The 26,915-nt window shown below is 47.8% G+C and overlaps 2 protein-coding genes across 3 annotated transcripts; both read left to right on the top strand.

Annotated features, from left to right (window-relative positions):
- Positions 1 to 560: 560 nt before the first annotated feature.
- Positions 561 to 3,840, top strand: LOC142931288 (uncharacterized). The gene is made up of 3 exons (XM_076075027.1): positions 561 to 568; positions 611 to 1,061; positions 2,596 to 3,840. The coding sequence occupies exons 1-3, from the start codon at positions 561 to 563 to the stop codon at positions 2,785 to 2,787; spliced, it is 651 nt and encodes a 216-aa protein (XP_075931142.1). The 3' UTR covers positions 2,788 to 3,840.
- An 11,222-nt stretch (positions 3,841 to 15,062) lies between these two features.
- On the top strand, positions 15,063 to 18,360 carry LOC142931332 (survival motor neuron protein-like). Of its 2 annotated transcripts, none has more exons than XM_076075225.1 (2): positions 15,063 to 15,765; positions 17,235 to 18,360. In XM_076075225.1, exons 1-2 carry the CDS (start codon positions 15,748 to 15,750, stop codon positions 17,508 to 17,510), a joined length of 294 nt encoding a protein of 97 aa, XP_075931340.1. In that variant the 5' UTR covers positions 15,063 to 15,747; the 3' UTR covers positions 17,511 to 18,360. The 2 variants fall into 2 exon arrangements, with proteins under 2 accessions (XP_075931340.1, XP_075931339.1); XM_076075224.1 differs by having other exon boundaries at positions 17,142 to 18,360.
- Positions 18,361 to 26,915: the final 8,555 nt, after the last annotated feature.

The raw sequence follows: 26,915 nt of genomic DNA, 5'->3' as shown, positions 1-26,915 counted from the left end.
CTATCATTTCATTTGTATTGTTTGCTGTTGTACTTTGCTGAGCTCCCCATTCTGGACCATCTGGGAAAATGAGCTTCATAGCTCATCGAATTCCTCCAGTCTAAATAAAGATTCTCATGTATGTATGTTGAATTACTTTCGCACAATATTCTTGGTTCTTTCGGTAAAGTCACGTAGAAGGGAAATAATAAAATAATGCAAATAAAACACTAAAATTCTCACGACGTTTTGCACCGTACATAGCCAACCGCGCTAGTCAGAAGTGCAGGGGAAGTACAAGAAACTGAAGACAAAAATCAGTTCTAAAGAAATTCGTTTTCAGTCTAGATGTAAAAGTGCATAGCTCCAGTGGCTTCTTAATATCGGAAAGGAAGAGCGTTCTAGATGGCCGCAGAAGCGAATCTGAAAGTGCACAGTGAAAAATCGAGCCAAAAGTTTGATGGTTAGCCAAACGGTCCCTTTGTGTGTTCCCCGCTGCGACAACACTGAGAACAAGGAACACAAATTCTACGTAAGCATACACAGTCCTGCGGATGGCAATTTTCCTCAGCTAAATGCCGATGTCGAGGTCTTCCAGCCACGGGAGCTCTTCAGGAGAGAGTTAATGCAGTTTTGCTTTTCTTCCGTTGGTGGAGCGCAGACTAAAGCGGTTTACTTTGTGGAGACTCGAGGCAGCCAGGCGTGGTGCTGGCCGCATCGCCGCCTTGTTGCGCCATGCCGTCCTCCGTAGGTGTGCCAACAGCGCTTGCTCCAGTGGCACGCGTCGGCTAGACGGGGTCAATCGTTGCCCGTCTCTGTGCCAACCTCTCGCGTGCCAGTGGAGGCCGGGCGACCTGTGCCAGGCTGCTTGGTCCGAGGACGGCGTGGTCTACGACGCCACGATCAAGTCGGTGGACGCCAGCGCCGGCACCTGCGTCGTGGTCTTCACGGGCCACGGCAACGAGGATGAGCTGAAGCTCGCCGATCTTCTGCCGCCAGCGGCGGAGTCTGCCGCCGGCGCCGGCGGAGAGAGCGACGCGGCCGCGAGCTATGACGCCGACTCAGCGTCCCGGGCCAGCAAGGTGAGTCGGGGCGGCGGGGCTGTGATGGATTCGGATGAATGGATTCGTTGAGAGTTGAGCTGCCTTTCCTGCTCAAAACATGCAATGGGGCAAATGTTCATTTGCTGTGAGCCAGTGGTGCAAAAACCCGACCCCCCCCCCCTCCCCCAAGGCTTAAACTTGTAACTTTTCAAAACCAGTCCTGGGACCACATTGACCATCATGCACAAACCAAAATGGCGATGTATGGTCAAACAACTCCCCCCCATGACCCAATACGGCATGGTGAGACCTTCATCTGTCAAGATGGTTTCATGAAGGGCTGTAAATTATGGCATAATTCTTTCATTGTGGTGGAAAGGAAGCTTTTGATACATTTGTGAAGAAAAGCAGCCTAACCCCTAAACGTTGGCAGCTACGTGGCTCTCGCCAGGACGTGGACCCAGCCCGATGTTTTATTCGGCCATGTTACCGAGGGTGGAGGTGAGGAGGTGCCCTTCTGTTGCAGCGTAACAATACGAGTAGGTTGATTAGCAAGACGAAGATTTTTTTCTGCGTGGGGAATTAAAGATGTGGAGTGTCGTTGAACCAAATGCATTGCATTTGAAGAGAAGTAAAAACATGAAGAAAACCCGTTTCATGAAGGCTATTTCGATTGATTTTTAAGTCAGATTACAAACTCGTCTGCCACGTGGTTTGTAATTCAAGAAGATCTTTGTCTTTTACGTGTGCCATTGGAAGTACAGTGATGGTGCGGTTCAATGCACTACGCCCCGAACCCGGCAACTTGAGTTCGACCAATGACAGTGGCTAATATTTAATCTTTTGCTGTGCCTCCCGTAGGTTGCCTCAGCCTTAAATAGTCACCTGGTGCTGTGTGTAAATATCCACATTTGAGGAAACAAGGGCAGCCAAGCATTGTGCTGGCCAACCATCTCCATCGCGTGCCGTGCCGGCATTAATAGATGCTCTCAAACAGCATTTGCCCCAACAGTCTGTTAAAGGCTATGCGGGGGATCTCTGTCATTGTGGAAGTACATGCTGTGCCAACAATGCAGTGCGTAGTTTGAAGGCCCATATGTAATGTTATGTAAATACAGATATTACCTCTTTAGAACGAACCACTAGCGAACCTGGAATGAAAACTTAAACTGGACCTTGAGGAAACACGTGACAGCGTCAATGTGTCGCTGTGTATTTGTAATGGTTTATTTGAACAGGCATCCTAAACAAATGCTAAATTAAAACATGACATACAGGCAGGTACATGTGTACATTATTCATAGAATACAAAAGAAAAACCCATCAATGATTGGATGCTTGGCAGCGAGCACGATCGTTATATATGTAGGGTGGCTAAGGTAACCCGGACGCTGTGTGGAAGTATGCGAATCGACACGAGAATTAACGCCACTGCAGCTATGCTCGTAATAAACGGGCTGTCGTTATGAGCATGGTCCGTTATACGAGGTCAAGCCGTAGTCATTTAAGGAATGCAGAATCGCGCGAAAGCGTCTCTCCGATGTGCGTTCCCGTGTGTGTGCCGACGCCGCAGGAGAGTGCCCCCTCCGCCGACGACTACGAGATGCCAGGCAGACCCAAGGGTGGGCACGGAGCATGGAAGAAGGGTTACAAGCAGAAGCAGAGCGTCCCACCGTGGGCCTACCCGTCGCCACCCTTGTCCCATCCTCCCCCCTTCCCTGGCTTTCCACCTTACGTGAGCACATTCGCCTGGTGGGACACTTGAGCGTTGCCGTGTGTGTCATACGAATGAGCGAGTGTTGTTAGGCGAGGAATTAAAAGCGATTGTTACATGCCGACTAGAGCGGTTAATCGATCGGCAGGTCGCACATCGTGGGGGAAAGCGTGTGAAAGAGTAGGCCAAATACCCCCTAAAGCGGCTCTCAGTGTTACCACGTGATACATTACTCACAATACCCCCACAGTGTTACCACGTGATACATTACTCACAATACCACCACAGTGTTACCACGTGACTAGACTCAAGGTAACGAAAACAAATCGGATTCATTTATTTTAACGAAACTTTATTTTGAGTTGTATTCCCCATACAGTATATTTTTTACAGTGTTACAGGCAAATGTACAATTATTGTTTTTTATGCCTAACAATGCTTCCCTTTTTTGTTTAACCATAACACATTTTATAACACTTACAGGTATGTGCATTTAAATACACTTAATTATCGCGTCTCGACTTACGAACCATTCGACTTATAAAGGCTGTTCAGGAACAGAACCCATTAGTAAGTCAGCCACTTGTGTGTGTGTGTGTGTCCATGTGTGTGTCCATGTGTGGGGAGCAATAGTGTAGCGGTTAGCGCGCTGCGCTATGAACCTGGCGACCCGGGTTCGATTCCCTCTCACGGCCAACACCAGTGGCGATTATCTGAACCGGTCCCGGGCCTCCCCTAGGTCGACTCAGCCTCAAATGAGTACCTGGTGCGGTGTAAACATCGCCACTGGGGAGACAAAGGCAGTCGGGCGTGGTGCTGGCCACCCACCCACTCGTGTACCATTTCGGCCTTCATAGGTGCTCGCTAACAGCACCTGCCCCTACAGTCTGTTAAGGCAAAACGGGGGATCTTTGTCTTTGTGTGAGGAGCGGTCGTGTAGGTTATACGTTCTTGCTAACAGCCCTTGTCCAAACAGTCTGTGAAGGCTATGCGGGGGTTCTTTGTCTTTTGCCTTTGTGTGTGATGTTTTAATTCGGGCTTTTTAACTTTTAAAATGAAATAGTTGAATGAAAGAGGTTTCTGAGCCATAAAAATGAAAGTTTATTCGTCTTGGCAATGGCATTAGTGGCGGCGGTGTTGGCATCGTGGTGATGGCGTTGTTGGTGTTGGCGTTCGCGGCGTTGGGAGTGTCCGTGACATTGGTGGAGGTGCTGACGTTGACGGCTGCGGCACGAATCAGCTTCTCATTCTCGTGACGCAGCCGTTGATTCTCCTTCTCTACGAGCCGGCTCTCCTCATGCAGCATCTGTGGATGCAGCACCATCGCCCTCTCACGTGTATTTATCCTGTGACGAATGTGACGTCATCGCCGGATGTGATGCGGTTAGAATCTGACACCGGCCGGGCACGTCAGCTGACCCCCCCCCCCCCCCCAAAAAAATGCGGTCTGTGACGTCACAGACCGAGGTGCGCCTTATTTATTTATTTTAACTCAAGCGGTTTTTCGTGCCGTGCCCCTAGCGGTAGCGGGGAGGATAACGGTGGGGGGTGGGGGGACGGTAGGGGGGGTCGGGAGCGCTGCCGCGATGTACGCGTTGCTGTCGGCCATCTTACACAGGGAAAAGTTTCTCGCTTTTGCCAATCCCTGTGTCCCCTCACGGCGTGGGGGGAGGGAAAGGTGAAGGGGGGGGGGGGCGTGTTGAAGACGTCATCGCCGGCTTTCCCGTTCACAACAACGGGCGACGCTTTCCTCACGTAAGATGGCCGCTGGTGACAATCGTTTGCGAGTTTGAAGTTGCAGGGCAGTTTTTTCTCTTGTCGCATTCCAGCGCCTTTCTCTTCTCTCTGAGGCAGCAAGACACACGGGCGTCCACTGCCAATAACCACCAATGACAACCAACTCACGTGTCTCCTTGTTGTTGTTGCAGTATTAATTACCTGAGGGACCGACAGCCTTGGCTTCTTCACCACCATCAACCGAGAGTGGTCTATGGGAGTCGAGTTTCTTCTGGTAGAGGGCACAGCTCCAGATTAGTTCGAGTGTAAAATAAAAGTTGCCTACAACGAGCTGGCTAAGTGCGTGAGGGAGGATGCACGACTGGAGAAAACAACTGGGAATATGCACAACTTGTGCGGGTTTCACGACGTATTGATATTTACGCCACCCAAAACAAAACCTTTATTTTTTTATTTAAAGCTTTCGTGACTGCAGTGATTCATATTCTTGGTTCTTTCGGTAAAGTCACGTTGAAGGGAAACAAAATATGTATAAAACAATCAAAATTCTCACGACGTTTCGACCATAACAGAAACGGTCATCATCAGGTGTGAAAATGTTCTTGCCGTTGGTTTTCATAGCTGATGATGACTGCTTGTGTTGCAGTCGAAACGTCGTGAGAATTTTTATTGTTTTATATATATATTATTACTTTATTGTTTCCCATCAACGTGACTTTACCGACAGAGCTAAGAATATGAATTACTGCAGTCACCAAAGCTTTAAATCAAAATTCTTCTTTTAATTAACAATTAATTTCTCCTACACAACCAAGCCAGCATCAGGACTCAAGGTAACGAAAACAAAACGAATTTATTTTCATGTTACTTTATTTTAAGTTGTATTTGCCATACAGTACATTTTTTAGAGTGTTACATGCAAATATACAATCATTCTTATTTATAATCTTAACAGTGCTTCCCTTTTTTTGTTTAACCATAACACATTTTATGACACCGACGGATATGTGCATTTAAATACAGTACATTATTGCTTCCCGACTGACAAACCATTCGACTTACGAAGGGTCCTCAGGAACAGAACCCATTAGTAAGTCAGGCACGTGCGTGTGTGTGCGTCCATGTGTGTGAGGAGTGGTCGTGTACGTCATACGTCCTTGCTAACAGGCATTATCCAAACAGTCTGTTAAGGCTATACGGGGGTCCTTTGTCTTTTGCCTTTATGTGGGTGATGTTTTTATTCGGGCTCTTAAACGTGTCAAATTGAAGCGTTTACGAAAGAAGTTTCTGAGACATCGAAATTTAAGCTTCTTGGTCTTGTTGGTGACGTTGGCGGTGGGGGTGTCAGTGGCGGCGATGGAGGCGGTAGCGTCATCAGCGTCGGCGTTCGAGGCGGTGGGAGCGTCTGCGGCATTGGTGGACGATGTGGTGTTGGCTGTGGCAGCAAAGGAGGTCTCCTCGTTAGTCGTGATAGCGGCGGTGGTGGCGTCATCGGCGTCGGCGTTCGCGGCGGTGGGAGCGTCGGCGGCATTGGCGGAGACGTTGGCCGTGGTGGCGTGGGGGGCTGCGGCACGAATCAGCTTCTCGTTCTCGTGACGCAGCCGTTGATTCTCCTTCTTTACGAGCCAGTTCTGTTCACACAGCATCTGTTGATTCAGCACCATTGCGTTATCCCGAAGCAGTATCTCTAGACGCAACGCCTCATTGTCTTTACGCGTCTCCGCCTCCCTGAACTTAAGGAATGCGTTGTCGTCTTCCACCGTGCGTCTTCTTTGACGCAGCTTCACGTTTTCCTCGCACAGCATGGTGCTGTAACGCTGGGTGTTGGATAGGTTACAGCTCCAACGTCGCCACAGGAATATCTGGATCACAGCCATCATCACTATCGCAATGGCCATGAGCTGCTGTGACACAACGCATGGCAAGGGGTCTATGTTGGGCTTTGTGACCAATGGAGTCGGGTAGTTGACACTGCCTACTCCTTTGTAGTCAACCAGTCTGGAAAGTGAATCAAGAGCAACGCGACAAACGGTATGACTACATGCAGGAGCAGCATCTTGCCACGACGTGTTGCCAACGCGAAGCCAGTTCAGGTGTGAGACTCGCGTGTGAGCGTCACGTGTGCATTAAGCCTGTGACGATAGCGACGTCATCGCCGGATGTGACGCGCTGACCCCGCCCCCAAACCGGATAAATGACGTCACAGGCCGAGCCGCGCCCTTATTATTTATTTATTTGCCTCGCAAGCGTCTCGCGCAGCGCCCCTAGCGGTAGCGGGAAGGTTAACGGTGGGGGGGGGGGGGGCAAACGGGGGGAGGTGGAGGGGCGTGTTGAAGACGTCATCGCCGGATTTCCCGTTCACCACAACGGGCGACGCTTCCCTCACGTAAGATGGCCGCTGGTGACAATCGTTTGCGAGTTTGAAGTTGCAGGGCAGTTTTTTTTCTCGTCGCATTCCAGCGCCTTTCTCTTCTCTCTGAGGCAGCAAGACACGCTGCCTTCCACTGCCAATAACCACCAATGACAACCAACTCACGTGTCTCCTTGTTGTTGCAGTATTAATTACGTAAGGGACCGACAGCCTTGGCTTCTTCACCACCATCAACCGAGAGTGGTCTCTGGGAGTCGAGTTTCTTCTGGTAGAGGGCACAGCTCCAGATTAATTCGAGTGTAAAATAAAAGTTGCCTACAACGAGCTGGCTAAGTGCGTGAGGGAGAATGCACGACTGGAGAAAACAACTGGGAATATGCATAACTTGTGCGGGTTTCACGACGCATTGATATTTACGCCACCCAAAACAAAACCTTTATCATGGATAATATTGGTCGCGAAAGCCTACGTCTTAAACTCATTGAACATAGTTTATTGAATAAAAGTGACCATTGAAACGAGATTTAGAAAGCTCGTTCATCCATTAAATCGCTGCGTCTCTGCGTTTGTGTATCCGTGCCTCATGGCCTCATGGTGCACATGGCCTGGCACAAGCGTCGTGGTGACGTCACCGCCACTTAGTGGCGAATGGCGGTTGTTGTGTTTGTGCAGCTGCTAGAGGCGGCTCGTGACATGTCCACGAGGTGGGGCTGCCGTGAGTGACGCCTGTAACGGTGGCGTTCTCATGAAGAAAAGCTCGTCATGTTATCGGTACCCCCGTGAAAGTACTTCTTGAACTGTCCTATCTCGCAACGGTGGGCATTCATAAACAATACGACACAAAACAACAAAACACTCAAATGCTGTCCCCATTACCCTCTCAAGTCCACACTACAACAACAACCCTTTGACACTGCCAAAAGCCGTGACCTGCTGCTCTATTAAATATTTTCGCAGTGCCACCGAGCGTTGTGACATCGTCTCACTGCAGCCACGTGCGTCTTATTCACCGCCCTGAATGGGTGTCAAAAGCAGTGGCTGAAATTAGAAGCGAATGGCAACGACTGAAGTGGGAAACCTCTCACTCGGACGCCTTCACAGCCGCCCCGAGACCTCCCCGAGGCACAAATCACACTGTGGCTATGCAGCGGTTTCAAATGCGAACTTAAAATGTTACCTTCCTTAAGCAATTCACGTTGAAACAATCATATTTTTAAACACGAGACGATTTATATTCTTAGCTCTTTCGGTAACGTCACGTTGAAGGGAAACAATAAAATATATAAAACAATATTTATTTTAGGAATAGGTTTTACCCTTTTAACTGGCACAAAAACTGACACCTTTATTCAAGGCATCATGTTTGCAAAAAACACAACACAAGCAGTCAGAATGCAAACAAAAAAGACAACTCTGATAATAATATGCACTGTCCTTGAATTTGATTGGTCCACACCCGAGACAGCTTTTCTTAGAGCCTAGTCTCCATTGGTGTTGGACCAGAAGACGCCAAAAGGCGTACAACTCAAAATATATATTTATTTTATTGTTTCCCTTCAACGTTACTTTACCGAAAGAGCTAAGAATATGAATTACTGCAGTCACGAAAGCTATAAATCAAAATAAATAGATTCATATAAAAGTATTTTTTTTATTTAAGAAATAATTTAATCTTCTCCAGCTAGTTGGTTGGGGCAGCGCCCCAACGTGCCTAGGGGGGACGAACCGCGCCTGGCAGCTCCGTGTCCGTGTCTGTGTGTCTCTGTCGATATGTCTCACTTCCTGTATCTGTACCTCCTGACCAAAGCAAGTGCACGGGTGGCTGAACCTACAGGGTTGCCACGAAGAGTTGTGGCATTGCCATCACTCTGCCCACCAAAAGAAAGCACCTGCCTGGCCAATTTATAGTGGCTGCTGTTGTTGTATGCGGGCAGTCCCCTCATTCCAGGGCCTTGGAATGAGGTGCAGCAGACAAACATGAATGGTGTTTGGAAAAAGCTTTGCTCTCAATATGTGAATTATTTCAGGGGGGTTGAGGAAACAATGTCCACAGTCATTGACAAAAATCGTTGGATTGGGAAAGCAAATTGAGCAGGAGATTGAGGCCGATAAAGTTCATTCACAAGATAGGACCAATGAGGATCTCATGTAACTGGAGGCAGAAGAGTTTACAGATTAAGCTGACGTCACTGAGAAAAAGATTTCCGGTATTTTGAAGCTGGCTTGACTATTTTTGAGGTTCAAAATCCTAACTCATGTAGATTCTACATTTTATCTACATAATGACACCTTTCCGATATTAACTATGTTAACCTATTTGTATTTTTTATTTTTAAATTATATCTTAAAGCTATTTTATATTCGATATTTATTCAATTTTATATACTTCAGCCCCTTGGTGTTAGTTAGACTTTTAACCCTTATTATTACAGTAAGACTTGTTTAAAACTTATTTAAGATTTTAGATTCCTATATGTTGAATGTATGCACCATCCTGCCAAAGTAAATTCCGTGTCGGTGTGAACTTTCATGGCGAATAAAACCCTTTCTGATTCTGATTCATATTCTTAGCTCTTTCGGTAAAGTCACGTTGAAGGGAAACAATAAAACAATAAAAAATATATAAAACAATAAAAATTCTCACGACGTTTCGACCATAACGCAAACGGTCATCATCAGGTGTGAAAACCAACGGCAAGAAACATTTGAAAGAAGTGGCGGTTTGCATTTATTTATTTTCAAACGGTGTTTGTATTTATTTAAAAAAACGTTAGCGCCACGGATAGCGATTTGACAGTTTGTTTAGAAGGACGAGTCCATCTATGTTCTGAAAAGAGGAGGGGGGAGACGAAAAATTAATGCATGCTGTCTGAAAGCCACCGTAAGCGTGAACTATTGATTAAATAAATGAATAAATGCACCGATTAAAAATAAATAAATGCAACACGCCAAATGTTTCTTGCCGTTGGTTTTTCACACCTGATGATGACCGTTTGCGTTATGGTCGAAACGTCGTGAGAATTTTTATTGTTTTATATATATTATTGTTTTCCTTCAACGTGACTTTACCGAAAGAGCTAATAATATGAATTACTGCAGTCACGAAAGCTTTAACTTATATAGATTCACCAATGTCTCTAGAGTTGGCAGTGATGGGTTGAGTTTCCACTGTATTTAAAGATATATGAACAAAATAATATGGCCTCTGTCCAAGTTTCCCTTGATAGGTTTTTCATGAATGTTGAAAGAGAGCCAGAGCCAACCCGACCAATCTCTCCAGAAAGATTTCAAGAAAAGTTTCCTGAAAGGTGCCCTTCACCACACTCGCTTGCGTCACTATCTTTTAATTAACCATTAAATTCGCCTACACAACCAAGCCAGCATCAGGACTCAAGGTAACGAAAACAAAACGGATTTATTTCTTTATATGTTACTTTATTTTAAGTTGCATTTACTATGCAGGAATTATTTTTAGAGTGTTACATGCAAATGTACAATAATTATTTAGAAGCTTAACAATTCGTCCCTTTTTCAACGGTTTTAATTAACTTGATTCCTCTGTTTGTCGTGGTCAAATCTTGTAATCAAAATTTGGTCCACTTCCCGTTGTCCAATCAATTCCACATTTTGCACACGTACTCAGATCCGGTGACAATGCATGCCAGTATAAAAATTGGCATCAATTAATTCGCTACTTTAAGGCAATTTACATTTTGTATGGACGCCTTATTATATATATAATTGTGTAGGCAAAAAACGCCGCGGTCCCTAAACTGTGGAATCGGCTCACACATAGTTCATAGTTCCATTTATTTGGTATAGCCCTGTGAGCCATTCGGCTCTTGAATCAGGTGCAACCGCAACAAACAAAAAACAAAAACATGAACAAGAAAACATTTTAAGGTGACTATGTGACTGTGGAAACAGAAAATCCAGGAAAAAAACATCAGAATATTCCTGAAATAGCACCGTACACCAACGCTGTGTGCAAAAATACCAGTGGGATGCAAGTCAAATAACAACCACAAGACAACTATGATTTAGGCCATCAGTCTTAACTCCGTACTACAATAAACGAAAACATGGCCAAAACCAATAAAACGTTTTCGAAATCACCAAAATAAAAGCCATAAATGCAACGTAACAGTGATCACAAAAAGCAGGTGCCGCGTGTCTCAGGCGACATTGATGCACTTCTCGACCGTGAGTTAAACGAAATTGTTAATAAAACCGATGTTTTAAAAAACACTATTTTTCAACGAATTTATTTGTTTAACCATAACACATTTTATAACACTGACGGGTATGTGCATTTAAATACAGTTCATTATTGCATCCCGACTTACGAACCACTCGACTTACAAAGGGTCCTCAGGATCGGAAACCTTTAGGAAGCCAGGCACTTGCGTGAGTATGCATCCATTTGTGTGTGCATGTGTGTGTGTGATGAGCGGTCGTATAGGTCATACGTCCTTACTAACAGCCCTTCTCCAAACAGTATGTTACCGCTATACAGGGGTTCTTTGTCTTTGGCCTTTATGTGTGACGTTTTATTTGGGCTTCTTTAACTTATAAAATTAAATCGTTTTATGAAAGGGGTTTCTGAGTCATCGAAATGTAAGTTTTTTCGTCTCGGTGGTGGCAATAGTGGCGGCGGTGTTGGCGTCGTGTAAATGGTGGCGGTGGTGGTGGCGGTCACGTCGTTATCGTCGGTGACATTGGTGGAGGTGCTGACGTTGACGGCTGCGGCGCGAATCAGCTTCTCGTTCTCGTGACGCAGCCGTTGATTCTCCTTCTCTACGAGCCGGCTCTCCTCATGCAGCATCTGTGGATGCAGCACCATCGCCCTCTCCTGAAGCAGCATCTCTCGACGCAACGCCTCATTGTCCTTACGCGTCGCCGCCTCCCTCACCCTCAGGGTGGCGTTGTCGTCTTCCACCGTGCTTGTTCTTTGACGCAGCTTCACGTTGTCCTCGCACAGCATGGCGCTGTAACGCTCGGCGTCGGATAGGTTACAGCTCCAACGACGCCACAGGAATATCTGGATCACAGCCATCATCACTATCGCAATGCCCATCAGCCGTGACACAACGCATGGCAGCGGGTCTATGTAGGGCTTTGTGCACAATGGAGTCGGGGTCGGGTACTTGGCACTGTCTCCTTTATAATCGACCAATCCGGTAATGTGAATCAAGGTCAACATGACAAACGCCTTGACCCCATGCAGCAGCAACATCTTGACCACGCGTGTTGCCAGCGAGGAGCCAGTTGGAGTGTGAGCGTCACGTGCGAGCGTCACGTGTATTTAGCCTGTGATGATTGCAACGTCATCGCCGGATGTGACGCGCGGATGTGACGCGCGGATGTGACGCGCTTAGAAATTCGATACCTGCCAGTGACGTCAGCTGACACCGCCCCCAACAATTATGTTTGTTACGTCACAGACCGAGGTTGCGCCCTAATTAATCATAAAACATTTTTATCACGCGGCGTCTCGCGCAGCGCCTATAGCGGTAGCGGGGAGCATAATGGCGGGGGAGTGGGAGACGGGGAGAAGGGGGCGGGGTCCATAGCGCTGCCGCGGTGTACGCGTTCCTGTCGGCCATCTTACACAGGGAAGAGTTTCCCTCTTTGGCCCAATCCCCGTGTTCCGTTTCGGCGTGGTGAGGGGGGAGGTGAAGTGGTGACGTGTTGATGACGTCAATCGCCGGCTTTCCCATTCACAGCGGCGGGCGACGCTTCCCTTGCGTAAGATGGCCGCCGGCGGCGAGTCGCAGGTTTGCGGTGGCGGCGTTCAGGGCGCACATGGGGCGCGCGCTCCCTTCACTAGGAGGCAGCGAGAGAGGCGGCCTTCGATAAGCTCGGATAAACAACACCCAGCTAAAGCAGCGTGTCTCCTTGCTGCTGCTGTTGTGTTCGTTACGTAAGGGAACCGGCCGGCTTGGCTTCACCACCACCGCCGCCGCCAACAACAACCACCACCACCACCTTCAGTCGCGCGCTTCTCCTGCGAGGTTTCAAAGCTCCTGGGGGGCCTCTTTGCGGGCTCGCTCGCTCGCGCCATCGTCCATGGCCGTGTCGCGGGGAGATGTCGTCTACCAGAAGGGGCAGGTGATGGACTAGTCGCGCCCGCTCCTCCTCCTCTCCCATACCCCCTCCTCTTTGTGCTCCACGCGTCCACTGCTATACGAGGGCCTCTGCACACCCCGTGGGGTTTATTAACTTGACCATACTTCACCTCGCCTGCTCAGTGTGGGTTGGTGAGAGTGGGTGGCGTCAGTAGAGTCGTGGCTGTCGGATACACTTCTTCTGTATGCTGTGCACCGCGAAGCAGAATGAAGACGTTGTTATTGACGTTATGTTGTTGACGTTATGTTATTGACGTTATGTTATTGACGTTATGTTGTTGACGTTATGTTATTGACGTTATGTTGTTGACGTTATGTTATTGACGTTATGTTGTTGACGTTATGTTGTTGTGTTATTGACGTTATGTTGTGTTATTGACGTTATGCTATTGACGTTATGTTGTTGACGTTATGTTATTGACGTTATGTTGTTGACGTTATGCTATTGACGTTATGTTATTGACGTTATGTTGTTGACGTTATGTTATTGACGTTATGTTGTGTTATTGACGTTATGTTATTGACGTTATGTTATTGACGTTATGTTGTTGTGTTATTGACGTTATGTTGTTGTGTTATTGACGTTATGTTGTTGACGATATGTTCGCACGGTACGCGTGTACAGCGCTGTCTGCGCGTGCACGGTTGGGCTTACGTGCATTGTACAGTGACACTACAGTGCGGTGTGAATGAAGTCAACAGTGCACTACTTTGTGTCGAATCAACAGCGGTGGTCATATGCGAGTCACCGCTCGCCGCCCTCGAAATGAAGAATTTCTACCACTGGCTCGGTATATTATTTCCTCTTGCTATCAGTTTCGACGGTGTACTTGCATTCAATTAACCTGCAAATTGCGTGTGTCAGCACTGTACGGAACTCGAGCCTTCACTCGCCCGCATTCACAGACCCGCTCTGGTACCAGCGTGGTGAAGTATGGTCAAAACAAGCGCCGCACTGCGCCGCGCCCTGGTACTGCAGTGGACGGACGTCACTTCTCTCGCACAGCGCTCCGGGTGTCGGGGAACGCCGTGGGTCTCGCCGCGTGCTGAGCGTGCCGCGTGCTGAGCGTGCCACGTGCTGAGCGTGCCACGTGCTGAGCGTGCCACGTGCTGAGCGTGTGGCACGTGCCGAGCGTGTGCCGCGTGCCGAGCGTGTGCCGCATGCTGAGCGTGCCACGTGCTGAGCGTGCCGCGTGCTGAGCGTGCCGCGTGCTGAGCGTGGCACGCGCCGCACGCCGCACGTGGCACGTTCAGCACGTGCCGCGTGCTGAGCGTGGCACGTGCTGAGCGTGTGGCACGTGCTGAGCGTGGCACGTGCTGAGCGTGTGGCACGTGCTGAGCGTGGCACGTGCTGAGCGTGTGGCACGTGTTGAGCGTAGCACGTGCTGAGCGTGCCGCGTGCGGTCGATGTCGACTCAAAAGGGTCGTGGTGGTGATGGTGGTGGTGGTGGTTGTGTGTCCTGTGTAGAGTGACGATTCTGACATTTGGCACAACGCAGCACTCATCAAGGCGTATGACAAAGCCGTCACGTCCTTCAAGGTGAGTGTCTCCGACTTTGGATGTGAGCTCAACCGGTCCTGGGCCTCCCCTAGGTTGACTCAGCCACAAATGAGGACCAGGCGCGGTGTGTAAACATCGCCACTGTGGAGACAAAGGCGGCCGGGCGTGGTGCTGGCCACCCACCCGCTCGTGTGCTATGCCGGCCTTCATAGGTGCTCACTAACAGCACTTGCCCCAACAGTCTGTTAAGGCTATAAGGGGGGGGTCTTTGTCTTTGTATCGCTTGTCTGTGTGTACTTGTGCACTTCGTATCTCTGTGTGCGTGTACATGGTTATATTTACACCTTGAGACACAACACACCTGTTGCAAGGGATACCCGGGAAAGCCCGACAATATAACACACTTCGTGTGTCACGTTCACCACCAGTGGTTACAAAACTAATTTCTTTACGGCTACATTTTTGTTCTCCTTCCCCCACACCTCCGATTAGCATGATTGGCTACGTACGATGCGAAAGAAATTCAACATGCGCACACCTTCGAGTACTGTGTTATCATTCGATGGTAAGCGCCTTGCTCAAGTTGATTTGACTGTTTTTGTCTAAACGAACTTCCTCACCAGGCGGCGGAGAACGTGCACAGTGATACGTGCGCAGGTTGGAAACATGTCAGCCACAAATATGAATGGGGAAAATGGACACACAGTGGTTTGACAGCATTGTTGCTAACTCAATAAGGCTGCATTATGCCTAGACTAGTTATAATAAATGGCACTCGACACTGTGCCATAGCAAAGTGACGTAGGATTACTAAGAGCGTGCTTTTTTGAGTCGATGAGCCATTTTAAATGTCATGTAATGGCGTACATTCATACGCAGCGGGAATTGCTTCTAAATCCTCAAAATTATCCCAGAAAGTCACTCAAATTTGGTCGCTTGGTAAACCCCCCAAAATGCCTCTAAATCGAGCAACAAAATTGCTGAGTTGGCAACACTGTACGAGCCGTTCCAAAGTAGTACGTGTATGTACAGAAGCAGGTCTAGACACCCGGTCCTACACGTCTTAGAGCAGGGGTGGGTTACCTACGGCCCGTGACTTCGTCAGTGTATATGGCCGTGGCCACACGAAACCCAACCAACCTCAACTAACCGACCGTGTTCTTTCAGACAGCGCTCAAAAATGGCACCGCACTTGCGAGAGCCCCAAGACCTACGGGGAGACAAAGTCCGTGAACAAGCGGGCGAAGACACGGAGACGGCACAAGAGGAGCAGCATGTCGCCCTCCGACAAGGTAAATATCCTGAAGCAGAAGATTACTGGTGCTCTGGATGTGGCTGTCACGTTTATTTGCAAATGTAATTTATAACTTTGACCATTACCTGCGTGATGTTAATAGTTATCCGCTTTGTCGTGTCTGCTGTCCAACCTATATTGGCCTTTCCCCAATATTCTTCACAGGCCACCGCTTCTGGTGTTTGGCATTGTTGTGCTGCAGGGAAATCTCAGGGAGAAGGTCCATGAGGTTTGCTTCTCCCGACAAGCAAATTATTTCATGAGACCTCCTTTGCCAGTATTAAATTATGATAATAGGGTTTTCCCCTTTCTGTTTTATTGCCAGAAAGGGGAAAGCCATATTATCATAAGCAAATTCTTCTTTTGCGTAGAAACCCCCCATGATTTCGTGAGAGAGTTGCTTCTGTCGAAATCCACTCTCAGTCTGTTTAGGCTCCACCGTGTGAGCCATTTGGAGCTGTAGCCAGATGCGAGCTCAGTGTTAATGTGCCATTTTATTGAGATACTACTACTGTGTGGTGTTATCTCGGTGTGGCCTGGGACTGTTTTGTTGTTTTTTGCTGCCTTGCCCAAGCTTGATAAATCGGATTCCTGTAATTAATAAATTCCTTTGTTTATATTTAGTGACTTGCTAACCATTTTCTTTATTTTTCACTCCTATCATTTCATTTGTATTGTTTGCTGTTGTACCTTTCTGACCTCCCCATTCTGGACCATCTGTGAAAATGAGCTTCATAGCTCATCGAATTCTTCCAGTCTAAATAAAGATTCTCATGTATGTATGTTGAACTACTTTCGCACCATATTCTTGGTTCTTTCGGTAAAGTCACGTAGAAGGGAAATAATAAAGTAAAAAAAATAAAACACTAAAATTCTCACGACGTTTCGCACCGTACATAGCCAACCGCGCTAGTCAGAGGTGCAGGGGAAGTACAAGAATCTGAACACAAAAAGCACTTCTAAAGAAATTAGTTTTCAGTCTAGATGTAAAAGTGCGTAGCTCCAGTGGCTTCCTAATATCGGAAAGGAAGAGCGTTCCAGATGGCCGCAGAAGCGCATCTGAAAGTGCGAGCCAAAAGTTTGATGGTTAGCCAAACGGTCCCTTTCTGTGTTCCCCGCTGCGACAACACTGAGAACAAGGAACACAAATTGTACGTAAGCATACACCGTCCTGCGGATGGCAATTTTCCTCAGCTAAATGCCGATGTCGAGGTCTTCCAGCCACGGGAGCTCTTCAGGAGAGAGTTAATGTAGTTTTGCTTTTCTTCCGTTGGTGGAGCGCAGACTACAGCGGTTTACTTTGTGGAGACTCGAGGCAGCCAGGCGTGGTGCTGGCCGCATTGCCGCCTTCTTGCGCCATGCCGTCCTTCGTAGGTGTGCCAACAGCGCTTGCTCCATTGGCACGCGTCGGCTAGACGGGGTGAATCGTTGCCCGTCTCTGTGCCAACCTCTCGCGTGCCATTGGAGGCGGGCGACCTGTGCCAGGCTGCCTGGTCCGAGGACGGCGTGGTCTACGACGCCACGATCAAGTCGGTGGACGCCAGCGCCGGCACGTGCGTCATGGTCTTCACGGGCTACGGCAACGAGGATGAGCTGAAGCTCGCCGATCTTCTGCCGCCAGCGGCGGAGTCTGCCGCCCGCGCCGGCGGGGAGAGCGACGCGGCCGCGAGCTGCGACGCCGACGCGGCGTCCCGGGCCGGCAAGGTGAGCCGGGGCGGCGGGGCTGTGATGGATTCGGATTAATCGATTCGTTGAGAGTTGAGCTGCCTTTCCTGCTCAAAACATGCAATGGGGCAAATGTTCATTTACTCTGAGCCAGTGGTGCAAAAACCCGACCCCCCCCTCCCCAAGGCTTAAACTTGTAACTTTTCAAGACCAGTCCTGGGACCACATTGACCATCTTGCACAAACCAAAATGGCGATGTATGGTCAAACAACTCCCCCCCTCCATGACCCAATACGGCATGGTGAGACCTTCATCTTTCAAGAGGGTTTCATGAAGTGCTGTAAATTATAGCATAAATCATTCATTGCGGTGGAAAGGAAGTTTTTGATACATTTGTGAAGAAAAGCAGCCTAACCCCTAAACGTTGGCAGCTACGTGGCTCTCGCCAGGACGTGGACCCAGCCGATGTTTTTTTCAGCCGTGTTACCGAGGGTGGAGGTGAGGAGGTGCCCTTCTGTTGCAGCGTAACAATACGAGTAGGTTGATCGGCAAGACGAAGATTTTTTTCTGCGTGGGGAATTAAAGCTGTGGAACGGCGTTGAACCAAATGCATTGCATTTGAAGAGAAGTAAAAACGTAAAGAAAACCCGTTTCATGAAGGCTATTTCGATCGATTTTTAAGTCAGATTTCAGACTCGTCTGCCACATGGTTTAGAATTCAAGAAGATCTTTGTCTTTTACGTGTGCCAATGGAAGCACAGTGGTGGTGTGGTTGAGTGCACTATGCCCCGAACCCGGCGACTTGAGTTCGACCAATAACAGTGGCTCATATCTAATCTTTTCCTGTGCCTCCCCTAGGTTGTCTCAGCCTTAAATAGTCACCTGGTGCTGTGTGTAAATATCCACATTTGAGGAAACAAGGGCAGCCAAGCATTGTGCTGGCCAACCATCTCCATCGCGTGCCGTGCCGGCATTAATAGATGCTCTCAAACAGCATTTGCCCCAACAGTCTGTTAAAGGCTATGCGGGGGATCTCTGTCATTGTGGAAGTACATGCTGTGCCAACAATGCAGTGCGTCGTTTCAAGGCCCATATGTAATGTTATGTAAATACAGATATTTCCTCTTTAGAACGAACCACTAGCGAACCTGGAATGAAAAACTTAAACTGGACCTTGAGGAAACACGTGACAGCGTCAATGTGTCGCTGTGTATATCTAATGGTTTATTTGAACAGGCATCCTAAACAAATGCTGAATTAAAACATGACACACAGGCAGGTACATGTGTACATTATTCATAGAATACAAAAGAAAAACCCATCAATGATTGGATGTTTGGCAGCGAGCACGATCGTTATATATGTAGGGTGGCTAAGGTAACCCGGACGCTGTGTGGAAGTATGCGAATCGACATGAGAATTAACGCCACTGCAGCTATGCTCGTAATAAACGGGCTGTCGTCATGAGCATGGTCCGTTATACGAGGTTAAGCCGTAGTCATTTAAGGAATGCAGAATCGCGCGAAAGCGTCTCTCCGATGTGCGTTCCCGTGTGTGCGCCGACGCCGCAGGAGAGTGCCCCCTCCGCCGACGACTACGAGATGCCAGGCAGACCCAAGGGTGGGCACGGAGCACGGAAGAAGGGTCACAAGCAGAAGCAGAGCGTCCCACCGTGGGCCTACCCGTCGCCACCCTTGTCCCATCCTCCCCCCTTCCCTGGCTTTCCACCTTACGTGAGCACATTCGCCTGCTGGGACACTTGAGCGTTGCCGTGTGTGTCATACGAATGAGCGAGTGTTGTTAGGCGAGGAATTAAAAGCGATTGTTACATGCCGACTAGAGCGGTTAATCGATCGGCAGGTCGCACATCGTGGGGGAAAGCGTGTGAAAGAGTAGGCCAAATACCCCCTAAAGCGGCTCTCAGTGTTACCACGTGATACATTACTCACAATACCCCCACAGTGTTACCACGTGATACATTACTCACAATACCACCACAGTGTTACCACGTGACTAGACTCAAGGTAACGAAAACAAATCGGATTAATTTATTTTCACGTAACTTTATTTTGAGCTGTATTCCCCATACAGTATATTTTTTACAGTGTTACAGGCAAATGTACAATTATTGTTATTTTTCTGCCAAACAATGCTTCCCTTTTTTGTTTAACCATAACACATTTTATAACACTTACAGGTATGTGCATTTAAATACACTTAATTATCGCGTCTTGACTTACGAACCATTCGACTTATGAAGGGTCTTCAGGAACAGAACCCATTAGTACAGGGGTCGGGAACCTTTTTGACTAAGAGAGCCATGAAAGCAAAAAATTTGGAAATTTATTTCAGTGAGAGCCATATAATATATTTTAAATGTGAATTCAACTAAATGTCAGTATAATAAGCCTCTGAATTTATTCTTTTAAATAATGTTGTTATAACACTCACCATTAATGCGACTTCTGGTGCTGCATGGATTTGCTGATGTCTTTGTAGTCGGGTTGGTACTTGGTGAGGTTAAGCTTCATGCAAGCGTTGAGGCTTTCATCCGTTAAACGTGATCGTAGGTTGGACTTGATGTTTTTAAGATGTGAGAATGACTGCTCACATGCATACGTAGATCCAAACATGGTCAATACAGCAATACTCACACGCTGCAGTGTGTGGTATGTGACAGGAAGCGCGTTCCAAGTTTTGAGAATCAGCTGGTCTTCGGGTTGGAGTTTTTTCATTTCTGTCCACATGTGCTTGCTCGCCAACTCCGCTTTCTGTCGTGTGATTCTTTCCAAATCTTCATTCAGTGACTTGAACTTATTCACCCACATGTCTGAGGCCTTCAGGTCAGCCACTTCTGCTTCAAAATCTCTGACGGAGACACCAGGGATGTAATTCAGGTCGGCTGTGTTCAGTGAACACTCGTTTGGATGGGTGATGAACTTAAAAAGACGAGTGTGCTCACGAAATTCTCCAAAGCGTGCTTTGAAGGACTGTAGGAGACTAGATGTGCAGCCAGCTAGCTGGTGGAGATCAAGGTTTTGAATGGGCTCACTTGCTGTGCATGCATCTTTAAATTGGCTCAGTTTTTCAAAATGTAGTAAACGACCTGTTTCAAGATCCGTGATGAAAAGCTCCAGCTTGTTTTCAAAAGCAAATGCAGCTTGTTGAAGGGATAACACTGTATTTCCAATGCCTTGCATTTTCACGTTGAGCTGGTTCAGATGTTCAGTCAGATCTACGAGATAGTAAAACTTGAGGAGCCACTCGGTGTCGGCTAGCTCAGGATGCCCGACGCCTTTCATTTCAAGGAAAGTCCGGATTTCGTTCAGGCAAGCCGCAAAACGGCTAAGCACCTTCCCTCTTGACAACCAACGCACATTGCTGTGCAAAAGCAGACCAGGATAGTTATTTACAACTTCATCCAGCAGTGTTTTAAACTGGCGATCATTTAAGGCTCGGGCAACAATAAAGTTGATCACACGAATGACCAGCGACATCACTTCGCCAAACTGCCTGTCACACATCTGAGCACAAAGTGCCTCCTGGTGTATAATGCAATGGAAACTTAGGATGGGTCTATTTTCATGTTCACGGAGAAGCGCCACAAATCCTTTGTTTTTCCCCACCATACACGGAGCACCATCAGTACACACTGAGAGAAGTTTATCCATAGGTAGACTTTTTTCTTGAGCAAACTCCATGAAAGACTTGAATAAATCCTCACCTCTTGTGGACCCTTTTAATGGCAGAACAGCAAGACTTTCTTCGCGCAGTGTGTCACCAACAGCATATCTTGCAATCACGCTGAACTGCGACAAATGGCTCACGTCTGTTGACTAATCCAAAGCCAGAGAAAAGAACGGCGCTGCATTTATGTCCTTCACTTGCGTTTCCTCCACTTTGTTTGCCATCACGATGGTACGATCATGAACAGTTCTTGCCGACAGAGGCATGTCTTGTATCCGTTTGATTATCTTGTCTTTGTTCGGAAGATCATCAAAAAGTTCATTGGCTACATCCAGCATGAACGTTTTAGCATACTCGCCATCTGTGAATGGTTTTCCGTTCCTCACTATTGCTAAAGAACCAGCAAAGCTAGCCGAATTATAGTCACCTTGCCGGGTCCATACGCGGAGTTGCTGCTGGCTAGTTTGCACCCTGCTCAGAAGCTCTTGGCACGCTTTCTTTCTGCTGTCTCCCGCAGGGTATTTTGATGCAAAGGTAGCGTGGCGCGTGTCGAAATGCCGCTTTACATTCGACCGTTTCAACGATGTAATTTTGTCATTGCAAATTAGACACACCGCAGAACCCGCTCTCTCCACAAAGGCGAATTCTTCGGTCCATTCGTCCTGAAATGTACGATACTCGTCGTCTTTTTTTCTTTTCGCCATCTTCTTCGTCGAAGGGTTAGCTTTGAGCTAATGACCGAGCAGACGCAGTCTCAGACTGATTCAAAAGGGGGCGTTTACCTGTTTTACCCAGCAACGGCAAACGTAGGCCAGTATCATCCAATTAAAATAATGGACAATTGCTCCTGCAGCCCTGAACAGGACATGCGCAGTCAAAAATCGATGGATGGATTAAAACAAGTGAGAATATTTTGTTTTATCTGCGAGCCATATGCAATCATCAAAAGAGCCACATCTGGCTCGCGAGCCATAGGTTCCCGACCCCTGCATTAGTAAGTCAGCCACTTGTGTGTGTGTGTGTGTCCATGTGTGTGTGTCCATGTGTGTGTCCATGTGTGGGGAGCAATAGTGTAGCGGTTAGCGCGCTGCGCTATGAACCTGGCGACCCGGGTTCGATTCCCTCTCACGGCCAACACCAGTGACGATTATCTGAACCGGTCCCGGGCCTCCCCTAGGTCGACTCAGCCTCAAATGAGTACCTGGTGCGGTGTAAACATCGCCACTGGGGAGACAAAGGCAGTCGGGCGTGGTGCTGGCCACCCACCCACTCGTGTACCATTTCGGCCTTCATAGGTGCTCGCTAACAGCACTTGCCCCTACAGTCTGTTAAGGCAAAACGGGGGATCTTTGTCTTTGTGTGAGGAGCGGTCGTGTAGGTTTTACGTTCTTGCTAACAGCCCTTGTCCAAACAGTCTGTGAAGGCTATGCGGGGGTTCTTTGTCTTTTGCCTTTGTGTGTGATGTTTTAATTCGGGCTTTTTAACTTTTAAAATGAAATAGTTGAATGAAAGAGGTTTCTGAGCCATAAAAATGAAAGTTTATTCGTCTTGGCAATGCCATTAGTGGCGGCGGTGTTGGCATCGTGGTGATGGCGTTGTTGGTGTTGGCGTTCGCGGCGTTGGGAGTGTCCGTGACATTGGTGGAGGTGCTGACGTTGACGGCTGCGGCACGAATCAGCTTCTCATTCTCGTGACGCAGCCGTTGATTCTCCTTCTCTACGAGCCGGCTCTCCTCATGCAGCATCTGTGGATGCAGCACCATCGCCCTCTCACGTGTATTTATCCTGTGACGAATGTGACGTCATCGCCGGATGTGATGCGGTTAGAATCCGACACCGGCCGGGCACGTCAGCTGACCCCCCCCCCCAAAAATGGGGTCTGTGACATCACAGACCGAGGTGCACCTTATTTATTTATTTTAACTCAAGCGGTTTTTCGTGCCGTGCCCCTAGCGGTAGCGGGGAGGATAACGGTGGGGGGTGGGGGGACGGTAGGGGGGGTCGGGAGCGCTGCCGCGATGTACGCGTTGCTGTCGACCATCTTACACAGGGAAAAGTTTCTCGCTTTTGCCAATCCCTGTGTCCCCTCACGGCGTGGGGGGAGGGAGAGGTGAAGGGGGGGGGGCGTGTTGAAGACGTCATCGCCGGCTTTCCCGTTCACAACAACGGGCGACGCTTTCCTCACATAAGATGGCCGCTGGTGACAATCGTTTGCGAGTTTGAAGTTGCAGGGCAGTTTTTTTTCTCGTCGCATTCCAGCGCCTTTCTCTTCTCTCTGAGGCAGCAAGACACGCGGGCTTCCACTGCCAATAACCACCAATGACAACCAACTCACGTGTCTCCTTGTTGTTGTTGCAGTATTAATTACCTGAGGGACCGACAGCCTTGGCTTCTTCACCACCATCAACCGAGAGTGGTCTATGGGAGTCGAGTTTCTTCTGGTAGAGGGCACAGCTCCAGATTAGTTCGAGTGTAAAATAAAAGTTGCCTACAACGAGCTGGCTAAGTGCGTGAGGGAGGATGCACGACTGGAGAAAACAACTGGGAATATGCACAACTTGTGCGGGTTTCATGACGTATTGATATTTACGCCACCCAAAACAAAACCTTTCTTTTTTTATTTAAAGCTTTCGTGACTGCAGTGATTCATATTCTTGGTTCTTTCGGTAAAGTCACGTTGAAGGGAAACAAAATATGTATAAAACAATCAAAATTCTCACGACGTTTCGACCATAACAGAAACGGTCATCATCAGGTGTGAAAATGTTCTTGCCGTTGGTTTTCACAGCTGATGATGACTGCTTGTGTTGCAGTCGAAACGTCGTGAGAATTTTTATTGTTTTATATATATTATTACTTTATTGTTTCCCATCAACGTGACTTTACCGACAGAGCTAAGAATATGAATTACTGCAGTCACCAAAGCTTTAAATCAAAATTCTTCTTTTAATTAACAATTAATTTCTCCTACACAACCAAGCCAGCATCAGGACTCAAGGTAACGAAAACAAAACGAATTTATTTTCATGTTACTTTATTTTAAGTTGTATTTACCATACAGTACATTTTTTAGAGTGTTACATGCAAATATACAATAATTCTTATTTATAAGCTTAACAGTGCTTCCCTTTTTTTGTTTAACCATAACACATTTTATGACACCGACGGATATGTGCATTTAAATACAGTACATTATTGCTTCCCGACTGACAAACCATTTGACTTACGAAGGGTCCTCGGGAACAGAACCCATTAGTAAGTCAGGCACGTGCGTGTGTGTGCGTCCATGTGTGTGTGAGGAGTGGTCGTGTACGTCATACGTCCTTGCTAACAGCCATTATCCAAACAGTCTGTTAAGGCTATACGGGGGTCCTTTGTCTTTTGACTTTATGTGGGTGATGTTTTTATTCGGGCTCTTAAACGTGTCAAATTGAAGCGTTTACGAAAGAAGTTTCTGAGACATCGAAATTTAAGCTTCTTGGTCTTGTTGGTGACGTTGGCGGTGGGGGTGTCAGTGGCGGCGATGGAGGCGGTAGCGTCATCAGCGTCGGCGTTCGAGGCGGTGGGAGCGTCTGCGGCATTGGTGGACGATGTGGTGTTGGCTGTGGCAGCAAAGGAGGTCTCCTCGTTAGTCGTGATAACGGCGGTGGTGGCGTCATCGGCGTCGGCGTTCGCGGCGGTGGGAGCGTCGGCGGCATTGGCGGAGACGTTGGCCGTGGCGGCGTGGGCGGCTGCGGCACGAATCAGCTTCTCGTTCTCGTGACGCAGCCGTTGATTCTCCTTCTTTACGAGCCAGTTCTGTTCACACAGCATCTGTTGATTCAGCACCATTGCGTTATCCCGAAGCAGTATCTCTAGACGCAACGCCTCATTGTCTTTACGCGTCTCCGCCTCCCTGAACCTAAGGAATGCGTTGTCGTCTTCCACCGTGCGTCTTCTTTGACGCAGCTTCACGTTTTCCTCGCACAGCATGGTGCTGTAACGCTGGGTGTTGGATAGGTTACAGCTCCAACGTCGCCACAGGAATATCTGGATCACAGCCATCATCACTATCGCAACGGCCATGAGCTGCTGTGACACAACGCATGGCAAGGGGTCTATGTTGGGCTTTGTGACCAATGGAGTCGGGTAGTTGACACTGCCTCCTCCTTTGTAGTCAACCAGTCTGGAAAAGTGAATCAAGAGCAACGCGACAAACGGTATGACTACATGCAGGAGCAGCATCTTGCCACGACGTGTTGCCAACGCGAAGCCAGTTCGGGTGTGAAACTCGCGTGTGAGCGTCACGTGTGTATTAAGCCTGTGACGATTGCGACGTCATCGCCGGATGTGACGCGCTGACCCCGCCCCCAAACCGGATGAATGACGTCACAGACCGAGCCGCGCCCTTATTATTTATTTATTTGCCTCGGGCGGCGTCTCGCGCAGCGCCCTTAGCGGTAGCGGGGAGGTTAACGGTGGGGGGGGGGGGGCAAACGGGGGGAGGTGGAGGGGCGTGTTGAAGACGTCATCGCCGGATTTCCCGTTCACCACAACGGGCGACGCTTCCCTCACGTAAGATGGCCGCTGGTGACAATCGTTTGCGAGTTTGAAGTTGCAGGGCAGTTTTTTTCTCGTCGCATTCCAGCGCCTTTCTCTTCTCTCTGAGGCAGCAAGACACGCGGCCTTCCACTGCCAATAACCACCAATGACAACCAACTCACGTGTCTCCTTGTTGTTGTTGCAGTATTAATTACCTGAGGGACCGACAGCCTTGGCTTCTTCACCACCATCAACCGAGAGTGGTCTATGGGAGTCGAGTTTCTTCTGGTAGAGGGCACAGCTCCAGATTAGTTCGAGTGTAAAATAAAAGTTGCCTACAACGAGCTGGCTAAGTGCGTGAGGGAGGATGCACGACTGGAGAAAACAACTGGGAATATGCACAACTTGTGCGGGTTTCATGACGTATTGATATTTACGCCACCCAAAACAAAACCTTTCTTTTTTTATTTAAAGCTTTCGTGACTGCAGTGATTCATATTCTTGGTTCTTTCGGTAAAGTCACGTTGAAGGGAAACAAAATATGTATAAAACAATCAAAATTCTCACGACGTTTCGACCATAACAGAAACGGTCATCATCAGGTGTGAAAATGTTCTTGCCGTTGGTTTTCACAGCTGATGATGACTGCTTGTGTTGCAGTCGAAACGTCGTGAGAATTTTTATTGTTTTATATATATATTATTACTTTATTGTTTCCCATCAACGTGACTTTACCGACAGAGCTAAGAATATGAATTACTGCAGTCACCAAAGCTTTAAATCAAAATTCTTCTTTTAATTAACAATTAATTTCTCCTACACAACCAAGCCAGCATCAGGACTCAAGGTAACGAAAACAAAACGAATTTATTTTCATGTTACTTTATTTTAAGTTGTATTTACCATACAGTACATTTTTTAGAGTGTTACATGCAAATATACAATAATTCTTATTTATAAGCTTAACAGTGCTTCCCTTTTTTTGTTTAACCATAACACATTTTATGACACCGACGGATATGTGCATTTAAATACAGTACATTATTGCTTCCCGACTGACAAACCATTCGACTTACGAAGGGTCCTCGGGAACAGAACCCATTAGTAAGTCAGGCACGTGCGTGTGTGTGCGTCCATGTGTGTGTGAGGAGTGGTCGTGTACGTCATACGTCCTTGCTAACAGCCATTATCCAAACAGTCTGTTAAGGCTATACGGGGGTCCTTTGTCTTTTGACTTTATGTGGGTGATGTTTTTATTCGGGCTCTTAAACGTGT

Source organism: Petromyzon marinus, chromosome 52, assembly GCF_048934315.1.
Source record: "Petromyzon marinus isolate PM22_M1 ecotype Great Lakes invasive population chromosome 52, UKy_Petmar_22M1.pri1.0, whole genome shotgun sequence".
In the NCBI taxonomy this organism is placed as follows: domain Eukaryota; kingdom Metazoa; phylum Chordata; class Hyperoartia; order Petromyzontiformes; family Petromyzontidae; genus Petromyzon; species Petromyzon marinus.
This window is presented reverse-complemented; position numbering and strand designations above follow the sequence as displayed.